Source organism: Platalea leucorodia (assembly GCF_965183815.1).
Source record: "Platalea leucorodia genome assembly, chromosome: 6".
Taxonomy (NCBI): domain Eukaryota; kingdom Metazoa; phylum Chordata; class Aves; order Pelecaniformes; family Threskiornithidae; genus Platalea; species Platalea leucorodia.
In genome coordinates, this window is record NC_138828.1 from 3548636 (window position 1) to 3561593 (window position 12958).

General features: G+C 46.2%; 1 protein-coding gene across 1 annotated transcript in view; it reads left to right on the forward strand.

Annotated features, from left to right (window-relative positions):
* Positions 1-1545: 1545 nt before the first annotated feature.
* ANK2 (ankyrin 2) overlaps positions 1546-12958 on the forward strand; it is a gene marked incomplete at its 5' end in the record, with an annotated part of 252201 nt that continues 240788 nt past the window's right edge. Inside the window, one exon of the mRNA XM_082314755.1 lies at positions 1546-1626. Coding sequence (XP_082170881.1) covers positions 1546-1626 — 81 coding nt within the window. The remainder of the gene's footprint in view (positions 1627-12958) is intronic.

Consider the following 12958-nt stretch of genomic DNA (forward strand, 5'->3'; position numbering starts at 1 on the left):
TTCCTTTTGTTCCCCAGCCTTTGCTACTGTTTGAGAAGAAAGGCAAGTTACTTGGCTGTTTTGTTCAGTTGTAAGTGGAACAGTATTTTTTTTTCATTTTAACATATTCACCAGAAGAAATAGGAGAGTGTGTTGGCAACCTCACATGCATTTCCATGTGAATGTCGCCGTGTTATGCTTTCCAAACAAGGAGGAGGTGATTTAGTTGAGTAATACAAACTATCGCCTCGCGCCGTGCCAATCACGCTGCCATTGTCTGTTTTAATACCGACAGTGAATCATCTCTCGGATGCTACCGCGCTCACGCGCGTGTGTTTCGGGAGGAGGAGGGTGTGCGTGTGCGCGAGCAGCACCCGGGGCCGCAGGGATGGGGGACGCCCGGGAAGCGCCGGGCCCTTCCCTGACCGCAGCCAGGCAGGGAGAAGCACTGGTGACTCCTCAGGGGCTGTTCTGTTATTGCGGAGGAAGGAGGATGCAACCCTTTCTTGATGGAGATACTTTCTGTTCTGAGCCTCTTTCCTCCCCAAATCTTTCTTTCTTGGTTCCTCTATTTCCTCTGTTAAAATAAAGCAAATAACAAACCTCTATTTAACAAGTCTACAGGGCCAGGGAAAGTCTAACATACTCGTTCTTTCTGGCAGATGAAATAGAAGTGCATAGCGTGCATTTTTCAACAAGGCTTTCGCCTTTGAGAGCTCGTTTTCAGTGGGGAGAGGATGACTGGTGAGACGCGGGCCCAGGTTGCCCAGAGACGTGGTAGCTGCCCCATCTCTGGAACCATTCAGGGTCCGGTTGGACGGGGCTCTGAGCAACCTGATCGAGTTGTAGAAGGCCAGCGGCACCCGGGCTTGGCTCAGGAACAGCGTGGCCAGCAGGGCCGGGGCAGGGAGCGTCCCCTGCGCTGGGCACCGGTGAGGCCGCCCCTCGGATCCCGTGCTCAGCGCTGGGCCCCTCGCCCCAAGGCGGCCATGGAGGGGCTGGAGCGTGGCCAGAGCCGGGCAGCGAGGCTGGGGCAGGGGCTGGAGCACAAGGCTGGGGGAGCTGGGGGGGCTCAGCCTGGAGCAGGGGAGGCTGAGGGGAGCCCTCCTCGCCAGGGCAGGTTTAGGTCGGCTCTCGGGAAGAATTCCGTCCCGGCCGGGGCCGCCGGCGCTGGCCCGGGCTGCCCGGGGCCGCGGCCGTGTTCCCAGGCCGGGCGCTGGGGTGCTGCGGGGCGGGGCAGTGCCGCGGTACCGGTTGGGCTGGGTCCTCTCCAAGGCCTCCCCCGGCCCGGCCCGGCCCGGCCGATGACTCCGACAGGGTCTCCCCCTCCGGAGCAGCCCCCCGGCAGCCGGGTGTTGCCCCGGGGGGTCCGGGCCGCCCCCGCCGCGCCCCGGGAGGCTCCGCTCCGCCGCCTCCCCGCGGCTCCGCCCGTCCCCGCCCCGCCGCTGCCACGGCAACGCCGCTGCGCCCGCCCCCGGCCCGGCCCGGCTCCCACCCTCGGCAGGGGCTGGGCGGCCGGAGGGGCTTTCATGGCAGGGCTGGGAGCCGGCAGCCCCGCTCGTTAGGATGAACGAGGAGGCAGCCCAGAAGAGCGACGGCGGGGAGAAGTGCAACGGCGGCAATCAGCGGAGGAAAAGACCCAAGAAGGTGGGGTCGGGGGGCGCCTCCCGCTCCTCGGGCGGGAAGGGGGCGAGGGGGCGGTGGGCGATGGCGGCGGCTCGGAGGAAGCCGAGGTCTGGGGTGCGAAGCCGGAGAAGGGGTCTGTTGCCGGTGATGCTCGGGCGCCAGCCCGCTGGTACTCCCCGGGCGAGGGGCTTCTCCCTGTCTCGACGTGGGGATTGATGATGTTGTGATAACTGAGCTGGGTGGTTAAGCAGAGGGTCGCGTCCGTCGTTTTTTTTATTACTATTTTTTAGCAAACAGCTGTCTGTTCCGTTCAGTTGAAGTTGGCCTCGTTAGGCAGCGGATGCCTCTCGGCATGGGGCTCCCGGTGCCCCCCCTTAAAAAAGAGAGCAGTTTGTTTTGGCAGAAAAAATATAAAACCTGCTCATGATGGTATCGACTTGCGTGCTTCTGTCTCTTTTTCTTCGAGCGATACGAATGCAGGTCTATAAACCTTTAGTTTACTTTTCCAGAGATGTTTCTCAGATTGGGTTATAAACAGAGAGAGATACGTTGCCGGTTTTTGTACCAGCTCTGCGAATTCAGCGATGCTAATGAAAAATAATTGGGTAAAAATGTGAATTGTCCAGCCACACCCAGTTTCCAGGGCACTTTCTCTGTGTATCCAATCTCTTTTTCATAAACGGTTGATTTACAAGGTATAGTGTGCCCGCTGCTTCAACCCCCTGCTTGAGGTAATTTCGTTTTAATGGCTTTAATTGTAAGCAACTATTTATTTCTGTTTGGGTTTTCTCTCTAAGAGGAAAGATGTCTGTGGTTCTGGGTAATTATGACATAAAATGGTTTATAGTTGTTCCCTCCTTGCTTCTTTAATCTTAATGGGTTTAACATGAGTTACCCCACCGAAATGTGTGGGACTGCTTGCAGGGTGAGGAATTACTCCAATATGAGGAAGAATTTAATCCATACAAAGTATATTTACTGCTGAATTCTTCAGTCCCTCATTTTGCATAGAATTTGCATTTTAACCAACGTTGCATATGAGCAAGACCAATTGCTACAAATGGAAATAATACGTAGAGCTGCAAACAGGCACTTATTCGGGGACTTTTGCAAGGGTTTTGACCTGGTGTAGAAAAGCTGTTTTTGCAATAGGTGACACTGTTAGGCCCCATTTTACCACAGAGGGAAGATTCTGCACGTATAACCATAAGGGCATGAGATAAGCCAGCCTAAGCAAGAAATGGAACAAAAACATCCTCACCCCACCCCGTTGTGCTTGGAATGTTGCCTGGATCTCCACACAGTGGGGGATTTTATATAGCACGTTGGCCTTATATTTAAGCACAACCGAGCAGCAGAGGGAATATCTGTTTCATCTTACCTCTGAATTTGAAAGGTTTGTTTGTGTGGGTATGTAAATCCATAAGAGGAAGCAAAAATCAAACCATCGAGTGTGTACCCGGTGTTTTCACTTGACTGTTAAATAACCTGGGAAGACTATCGTACTAGGGGAGAGGTTTTGAAGATCTAAGGCATCGAAGCGGGTGTTTCCATCTCTTCTTTTTTTATCTGCGTATACGTGGTTTCTTGTTTTGCCATTGTTTTCTAAGTAAAGTGGTCCAGAGCCTTTCAAGGTTGAAACACAAGGATATGCTACTGCTGCCAAGCGAATGCTTAGAAAGCATCTCTTTTATTGAATCTCCACATTTGGTCGTCCAACAGCTGATGCATCTTCGTTTTTCAAGAAGGTAATAAACATTTGCGTATCTTTTTAAAGGTATCTTTTACAACTAGGAAACATTAATCGGGCATTTTCAATTGAGAAATGTAAACCAAAAAATTCTTAATCGCTCGGTTTGGATGCAGTAGGTGTTGGTGCCTCAGGTCTGGTATTGGATTAGCTCTCATGAAGCCTTACCCTTAGCGACTTCATGAAGAAATACAGCTCCAGGCTTTAATATTTCTTTCTAAATTCTAAGAAAATAATTTTCTTAAAACCTAAAACTAGATATTTTTTTTTATGAGAAAGAGACACCCTGGAATAGCCAGGAGTACAAGAATTCCAGATTGAATTTTGACCAGGTAGGCACAATTTCTTTCGGGATCAGCGATGAAAGTGCCATGTGCAAGAGCTCCAAAATCAGAAGCGCTGTACCCTGTTTTCAGGTCCTGAACTACTTTTGCTGAACGAAGCTGCATTGCGCCATTCAACGTGCCCTCTATCTGTTCTGTGGAAGTTGATCCCTTTTGTGTGGATAATTAAATATTAATTGAGCCAGACGAGTTTGATCTATGTATTGGGAGAGACAGAGAAGCGCATCTTGGACACAGCATTCAGCTGGATCTTCTATATTCCAAGAGGGTGTCCTAGCTAGGAAGCGATGTAGGGTTTTCTCTAATTTTCGGCAGTACCCCAGGGTTTTTTTTATGCACGCATACTTTAACATGAAAAGGCTTCAGTTTCATCCCAATACGGGATGGGAAAAACTGAAATTTCGTAAAGTGGAGCAAATGACCCACCCCAAACCAAATTTAATCCTCGTGGTTATGTTTGTGGCTTTGCGCGTTCGGTTGAGTCAGTGGGTTGCCTTAATCGGTTTGTGAATCTGACGGTGAGGTTGCGTCCGGTCGTCCTGTGGTGCTTCGCCTGCACACGATAACTGGGATACGGTGAAATTTGTGTTCCCGGGGAAAAAATCACGCTAAATTTCTGTGTTCATACAGTTCTAGCGTCAGAGAGCAGAGGATGTGTTCTCCTGGAGGCAGAAGTGAGCAGAATGGCCTCGGTTTGTTGCTGGTGTAACTGCATGAAAACCCGGGGAAGAGCAGCGCTTTGGTGTGCGCTGGTCCTCTCGTCTTGGTAGCCGAGGTACCGTTTGTGTTGAAGGAGTAGCACAGCAAGCAAATATGAATTTATATTACATTCGTTTTTTTGAGGCCTCCTTCTGTATTTTGCCAACTGTATTGTGAAGTGTCCAAGTACCAAATCCCTAAAGTTCCTCTCGAGGGTGGTTTTTTCATTATAGAGTGTTTCAGATAAAAAACAAGTACTGTTGGCCATCACGTAGAAAATGAAGCCTGTTCCTATATCTAGTACTAAAAGCACTGATAGCAAAAGGGTGTCCAGAAACCACAGGTTCTCACTCCAGTGATCACAAAGCACGCACCGTTGATGGATCGATGCAAAAATAATCCATCTTAGCTTATTACAGAATTCCAATCTTGCCCCTTGTGTTGCTCATTCTTTAAGAGAAATTAAAACCTTGGAGTCAGGCTCATACTATAAAAGACTTGCAGGAGGTTGTAATGCTGATTTAAAGGAAGATAAATGAGACTTCTTTTCCTAACCTAAGCATTATCTCTTATTTTAAATGTGGCTATGGAAAAAATTAAATTGGATCTATTAGGTGAGGTACTTCCAGTGGAAGTTGTATACTCGCTAATGGAATCATTATAGTGTGCAAGCTAATGCTTTTAATTAATTTTGATTATTTAAGACAATTCATTCCATGCATAAGGTAATTGAGACCCGTTTTGGAATACAAGCACAATTTTGGTCAGCTACGTTCAAGAACAAGAACCCAAACGTGCACAAAACATGCAGAGGGGGTTTGCTAGAAGAGAGAGCCTGTCTGAAGCAAAAACTAGAAGAGTTTAGCTGTAGTGTGCTAAAGCAAAAGGCTATCGGAGGGGCAAAGGAAACGAGGCTCCTCAGCAGCCTTCTAATAGGTTTAATCAGGTAAAGAACCAAGAGAAACTTGATTAATTATGGATGAGATGTGATTTCTCTAACGTATCACTGGACTGGATTCCACTGAAGGAGGTCCCTCTCACTCCCGCCTTCCTGTGTTTTCACCGGTGTCATTTATGGTGCCGTAATAATATTACACAACAGTTTAATGGATGGTAAGTGTGGCTATTTAAATCTTTTTAAAATGTTTGTTTACCTGGTTATTTCACTCTTCCAGTGACCAAATTTAGTGGGAAATTGCATGCCACCGGAAGAAAAACTTGAACCAGTGTCCATCTCTCCCTAAAATCGGTATGGGGCCTCGTGTGACAGCAGTTCCAACCTGCTGGGCGGCGTTTCCTCTAACTTGCCTTCATTTCGCACTTGCGAAGACCCACTTAGCCTTAACCATTATTACTGGTGACAGCCAAATAGCTGTACTGCTTGGTGATCCAACCGAGATGAAACCAGAGTACGGTACGCTCCCCCTTTGAAGAGAGGTCACGTCTTCTGGTTTTAAAAGAAAGTTTTCCGTCAGATGATACGCAGCGAGCTGAACAGGCAGAAAGAGCTAATGAGGAAAACCACAGTCTTTTCTTTCATTCAGGACTAGGATATCTAAAAGGCTTTATCACAAAGCCAAAGTGGTCGTTATAAGTTAACCCAGCTTATTGGTGTTCAGTATTGTTAATGTTACTAGTAACGTAGCTTCTCTAACTCTGGAAGGTTTTATTCTTTGTTCAGCTGAACCAGGTTTGGAGAACTGGAACTGCCCTGCTTTTAGCTGAGTTAATCCAATTTACATGAAAGGAAACAAGCAGAGAAATGGTGCTAGAATTTGATCTGGAAAGAAAAGAATAGATGGAGAAAAAGGCAAACTTATTTTTAGGTCGCGGAGGTAAGAGACAGGTTCGTAAAGAGACCGTTAAGAATCAAACCAGAGGTACTCCTAAATGTCTACACTACGTTTCAACGTGGTTGGCACTATTGCAAATCTGATGCAACCCCACTGATGTTCTTGCGTTATTGAGATCAGGTTTTGCTTGGTCCCTTTGCCTTTTCTGCCTATCGCAAGGCTTCCAGTACGTTTTGTGCCAGGTACGAAACAAACATCATAGCTACAAATGCTTCGATGTATTTTTTTCTTCTCTCCTTCCTTGCCTATCCCTAGTTGCTATGTGTAATGGTAACAAAACCAAAATTACGTGTATTTATCCCGCTATGCGATAAAGCAACTTATCTCTGTGTCACCAGCTGCCACAGAGCAACCATCGCTTTTGATGATTGCGTCAGCACAACGCCCTGGGCTTCTCTCGCGGCAGCCCGGTGGTGGTTGGCTCTCTGGAGAAATAACTTCCACTTACAGCAACGAGACAGGGAAAATCATGACGGGCAATATAGCTGAACAGGGACTGCAGCATTCTGTGTTGGCCTTGTGGTGGTTTTTCTAGCATCGTAAAGTGTGTAGGAGCGAGAGGGCACCTGCCACGCACCTGAGCCTGGCTTTTCTAGGTCTTTGTGTTCTGGTATAACAGGATCACTTCAAGCATCGTTGTGCTCCGTTGCATTGATGGAATAAGTAATGAACAAGTCTTAGCATTGACACAACAGCTTATCAGGTTACGTTTATTCATTGCGGGCTTTAAAGTTAATATATATATATAGCTTTTAAAAATGTGGCGGTGTTTTTTTTTTTTTTTAAATAGAGTAATAGGAATTGACAAAGGGATGGAGTATTTTAGTGTATTAGCTGATTTGTGCAAGTGCTACATTTCACAGATTAAATACTGTGAAGACAACAAGGAGGAAATCATCTGGATAAGAGTGGTGAATTTTATACAAAACCGCGTGACGTGTTGAGCCTGCATCCGCCTGCCACGCGTTCCGGGCTCCCGATTTATCGTTTGCAGTTCTTGCTCATTTTCGCCAATGTTTGGCAAACATCAATTGAGTCAGAGAAGCGAGTCCCTTTTTCCCCAGCCAGCTTCCCTTTCTCCCGGCAGGATGCCTGGGGCTGTCAAGTATCGCACATATTGTATCGCGTTCGCACATCTCGCAGCCTTGTCGCGCGTTCCTGCAGGCCGGCAGGGCCGCAGGCTGAGCCGGGCTTTCAGGCGGCAGCTGAAAGCTGCCTGTCCCGGCTCTCCGGGGACGTTGGGCTCCGTGCTGGAGGCAGCCCCGTGCTCTCTCTCTGCCTCCCCTCCTGCTGGCTATGCTGCAGCGTGCGCATAATGGAAGAGCATCTGGGAGAAGGCTTTTAGCAATAAGATAAGCCTGTGAGAAGGTCTGATACTTATAAATATATCCATAGCGAGCGTTCTGTTTGGTCTTCTGCAGGTTTTTTGTTTTGTTTGTGTTGCTTTTTTAAAATCTTCCCTACTGAGCCAACGCTGGACCGTTTCTCTCTTCAGGCGGTCTCCGTTCGGCAAGGTGCGTATGCAAGGCCTGGCTATCGAGCTGACTCAAGCAGCGGTCTGGGGGTGTGTGGGCAGCCTCTCATGTCCTCTGCCTCTCTTACCTGCCTGTCCTGATTGGAGATACCGTGTTTTGGGCAGCTCTGTCCTCCTGCTGCCTTGATGCTTTAGATGGCATTTCTGGCTAGGGAAGGTTTTCCACTCTACAAAATGAGACTGACATGTGCAGCACGTAGATATTTAGGCTAGACACTGGGAACCCTGGAGCTCTGAAATGCAAGAAACAGAGGGAGGCCAAGAAAATAATAAGATGGCTAGGGGCTCTTACGTCCTCATTTATTTGCAGGAATTAATTATTTCAAAATCTTTCCTAGCTGATTAAGTGGGTTGTTTTTTTCTTGGTGACAGAAACTGCTGAGCTGAAAGTTTGAACGTACTGTTATTATTCCTACACTGTATAGGAATGATTCAGTATTTCCGTACTTTGTTTTCAGTAGAAATTTGCTGTGCTGTTATTCGTTCAGTGTGATCCTACTCATTTTGCATTTTCTCATTTATTTCCACTTGATTTCATTGTGTACTGGCACCGAATATGGGAGGGGAAAAAATTTTTAAAAAGTAGATGGAGATGGGCCAGTGTTTAAGGCTCCCTCGGAGTAGTTTCTAAAATTGCATGAGAGAGGCAGTGAATTGCTTCAGGTCACTTTTCCGTAAACAATTCATAGTTGAAAATACATGTAATTAATTTTCCAATTAATCTTTCTCTCTTGTAAGTGGGATTTTGAAAGGTGGAAATGTCGTATTACATCTTTGCCTTTTAAACTAAAAGGCAGTGTATCCTTACAGGCAGTGTATCCTTACAGGCATTGCAAGTCAAACGTGCGGGCATTGATTAGTCCTTCTCAAACCTTCTTGAAATAAAAATGCTCCTGCAGCACACACCAATTTAGGGATTAAAGGTAGATGCCTACCCATATTATCTCTCCTCTTCTGTGGCTGCTTCCAGCTAGCCTGCAGTTGGCTCACGTGCAGGTAACAGTTTGTAACCTGCTTGTATTTTCTCTCAGTTTAGCTCACAAACACAAAAATTTAGCCCGTGAATGAAGCGCCCTCTGGAGAACAGGATCAGCTCCTAAGGAGATGATAGAGTAAATGGCAGTAATTGCAGTTTGAAACGATTTTCTAGGTTAAAGAGCACCTATGTTTCTGCCACAGGCTAAGTATTTCAGAAGTGATTGGTTGCTTTCATTTGTTTCGTCTAGTCTTGGGTGGCACGTGTTTATGTTGCGCTATAGTACTGGATCTGAGCAAAGAGAGTGTATGGATTTAAATTGGCACCAGGAATGCAGAGATTCCTGCAACAATTTAGCTTTATGATCAATTAAATCTGCTAATTGTTCCACTACTAGGCTTTATCACGCAGTGTTTGCAGTATGTGTTGACATAGTTGAGGCGGCGAAGAACATTGGTGACAGTTTTGAAATACAGAAATGAAAGTGTGAACTGATGAAGTTTATAAACAATTTCTACCCTTCAATAGACGACAGGATTCTGATCCTTGTTTGTCCCTTACTGTATTAAAAATTGTGCCGCTTTCCTGTGACCAAAAGACTCTGCTAGTCCCTCTTTTTTTAACATTTTAAATATCTCGTACATCTGGCAGCTTTCCCTATCGGAGAGCAGATGTCGATGTAGAAATGTCAAGAAACAGTGGCAGTTATTCATCATGCGAACCATTACAAACCTAATCTGACCGTCCTGGTAGATACATTGCTATGATCCAATGAAAAAAAAATGAACGAATAGGCGTAAAGATCAGGAGAAGCGGGCCGCGGGTTGCGTCTGTACGCGTCTGTGTCTGTGGTGTTATGCCGTACCTCGGCCTGTTTGTGCCTGTTTTTTCCCGGTGCGTGGCAACTGAACCCAGCGGGGCCGCGGTCTCCGCTGGATGTCAGCGTAGGTTTGTTAGAGCCAGCGGGGGCTCTGCCAGCTTTCATCAGCCGGGGATCTGGTCTCTTGTTGCTGGGTACCTACGCGACGGAGCAGAGCGTGGTGAATATCAGAAAACAGAAGCGCTGGAACGGGCACAGATTTTCCAATCCGTCGATGATTCATGCTCATTAGCTTTGAAACGCTGAAGAAAGAGGCTTTATGAGCTGGCATTTCCATTTGCGCTTTAACCGCTTTACTCACGCCGAAGACAGAGTGATGACTACAGCATTCGCAAAAACAAGTGAAAGAGAAAGATGGGAAAGGCGTTCTGTGCCTTGTCTAAAGGTCACTGCCCTGCCAGCGACTTACTGCTCCGGTTAGAGATCACGGCCTCCCGCCCGGCCGTTGGAGCTACCGATACCGTGTTATTTTGTGTGAAATGCAAGTTAAATGGATTGAGCGTAGAGTTGAGTTACACGTTTCCTTCGGTGCGCTTCGGAGTCGGGGAGGAAAGGGGTAAATAAATATCCTCCCCCTGTACCTTGGGCTCCCCGCCTGGAAGACAAGCACAGCTTTTGTTGTTGCATTTATTTTTGATTAACCGCTTCTAAGGGTGCAGAAGGTGTTTTCCAAGGAAGCCCAGGCACTTGCAGAGCTTGCAATCACTGTGATTGTGTTTGGAGGTATAAGCGTGTGAGGGCTTACGCTTAATTGTATTTGATGCCGCGTATTTCTACACGCCTCTCTCCCCCCTGGTCGTCAGCATCGCTGCTTTTTTCACAGCAACATCACCAACAGAAGCAGCAGGCGATGGCTTTCAGTTGTAAAACAGCTGCCGTGAACTCATTATGCACTAATGTATACTTCGAGATGCAAGATTGCTCCTTTGCAGCGTAAGCTTAGGCGTGTGGCCCATTTGAAATACAGTTGACAGCAATTAGGATGGTGATGTACAACATGCCTTTCCTAGAACTCATTGTTATAAACCACTTGCTACCTCTGAACAGAAATAATACAGTCTGGCTCATATTTATACAGCAGTTACACGACTGATATCCCCATTTTTTTAGTGAATGAACAAAAAAAAAAATCCTGCTGGAAATCTCTTCTGCACAATTTAACTTCATCCAAATGGAAACCAGACACATTTAATTAAAAAACTAATTGCTAAATGAAAGTGGTAAATAGAATTAATGAAAGTTACCTTTTTTAATTGATGTGATTGAAATAACAAAGATACGGTTACAAACCAGTCGAGTGCGAGTTAGAGTCAGCGAAGCTTTCATGCGTTGGGTGTTGATGCTGGAGACCAGAGCGAACGGCTCATTCACGTGGGTACGTGGCGTTTGGCCTGGGACCTTTGTTTATTTTCTTCCATCCGTCCTCTTGGGAGGATTAAGGTGACGACAAATATTTCTTTTTTTTTTTTTCCCCCGAAGGAGGGAACAAATGGGTAACCTTTTGCTGAAACTTTCTGAGAAAATAGATGTAGTTGATCTTCCCAAAAGAGAAGCCCTAGGAAATACAGGGGGAAACCGAACGCTTCAGATTGGGGTAGTTTCCAGTCTCCAAAGCCTGTAACGCAGCTGTGGCATTTGTAATCTTGTTTAGAAATAAGTCCTGGAACGGATGGGGTTACGGGTTTGTGTTTCTCTGTTCCAAGACTGGGGCCACAGTTGGACAAGGGGTGGAAACGGCGCTGCCACCAGTTGAGTGGGGCATGGCTTGTCCTTCCCAGGAACCAGAGTAAGAAACTGAGCTGGGTTTGAGCTCCCTCCTCCCTTTCTGTAGAGGAGACGGGATGGGAAGGGATGGAAACGAGCAACTGGGAGGGGAGGGAAGGTGGAGCTGTCTCTTGTGTGAGAGTTTCAGTGCTTGACTAGATCATCAGAGAGGAAAGTCGGGATCCTTTTCACTATTATGTACTTATGAAAAAACCTTTATTGGAACAGTGTGAAAAGCACATAATTATTTGGTGCTTTTTTCTGTCTAAAATGTGATTTGTAGGAATATAAATGAAATGAGAGTGGGATTTACATTCCTGTAATGCATGGTTCAACCAACTGAGATTGGGCTGCCGTTCTAATAACGGTGATATTAATATACAGGTATTTTCTCAAATAGCATTTTTCATCATTGCAGCTAATGTGCTTTATAGAATGAAGGTGGTACTACCGCCTCGTGCTGCAGTCAGGTGCTCTGCAGTGGTTTGCTCAGAGGCGAGCAAGGCTGGGGACCCAGTGACCTTCGGTTCTCCTGCCTCTCTTGCGCTGCTACGGACCAGCTTTAAGGGCCTTCATTCCCTATACCCCCCCTTTTTAAAACCCCGCCTCTTCTCTTTGCTCTCCGTGCCCTCTGCTTTTCACCTGAAGACTTTCTGAGCCCAAAGTCTTTTCTCAGAGGTTACATAAAGTATTCAGGGACTCATTCGGGTTGATTTTAACATTAATATCTTGAGATGTGCCTTGGAAAGCAGACCTTCATCTTAGCTGCATTCAGACAAAACGCACAACTCATTTTGAGAGCCCGAGTCAAAGCTTACTGAAATTAATGGAAAGATTTCCATTGACTTCAGTAATTTTACTGCCTTCACTAATTTTGACTGGCTTTTAATGGCTTTGAGATTCAGCCCATCAGGAACGAGCTGAATATTTCCTTGCTTACCCTTGATGTTTATGGCATGTAGCTACATTAATAGCTGAATTAGGGCTAATTTTCAATATACTTAGAGCTTGGATTGGTAAATTCTGGGGCCAAGTCTTTAATCCTTCTCTGGAAGATTTTTCCTTGTTACTTAGTAAAATTATCTGGATGGTTTTATTGCAATAGTGATGACGACCATTAGTATATATTGTTGTTTGTGGAAAACGTATCATACCATCAGTCCATTTCCCAGCTGGTGCCATAAAATTCAGCAAGCAGATACCTGTAGAAACATAGAGATGCTTGTCTTACTGAAGCATGTCAGTTCACCTTTACAGTAGCAAAGCAGTGCTCAGCTATGAGCTACCTGTATCTCAGCAGTAAGGCTTGAGTAAGTGCATCACGTATCGCCTTGAGGTGGTGAAATGTACGGGTAGATTATTTATTCCGGATGGCATTAAAACAATTTGTTCTGGGGAGAGTTGATTATTTTCACTGATCTTTTTAAGAACAAGACATCAAACAGCAACTCTCACTTCTGACTGCCTATCGTCAATTGGTTTGTATTTCGCTTTCTGCCCTTGCCAAGACCCAGGGGTATATTTCCTCTACTTTAGCCCACAGTGAAGCACAC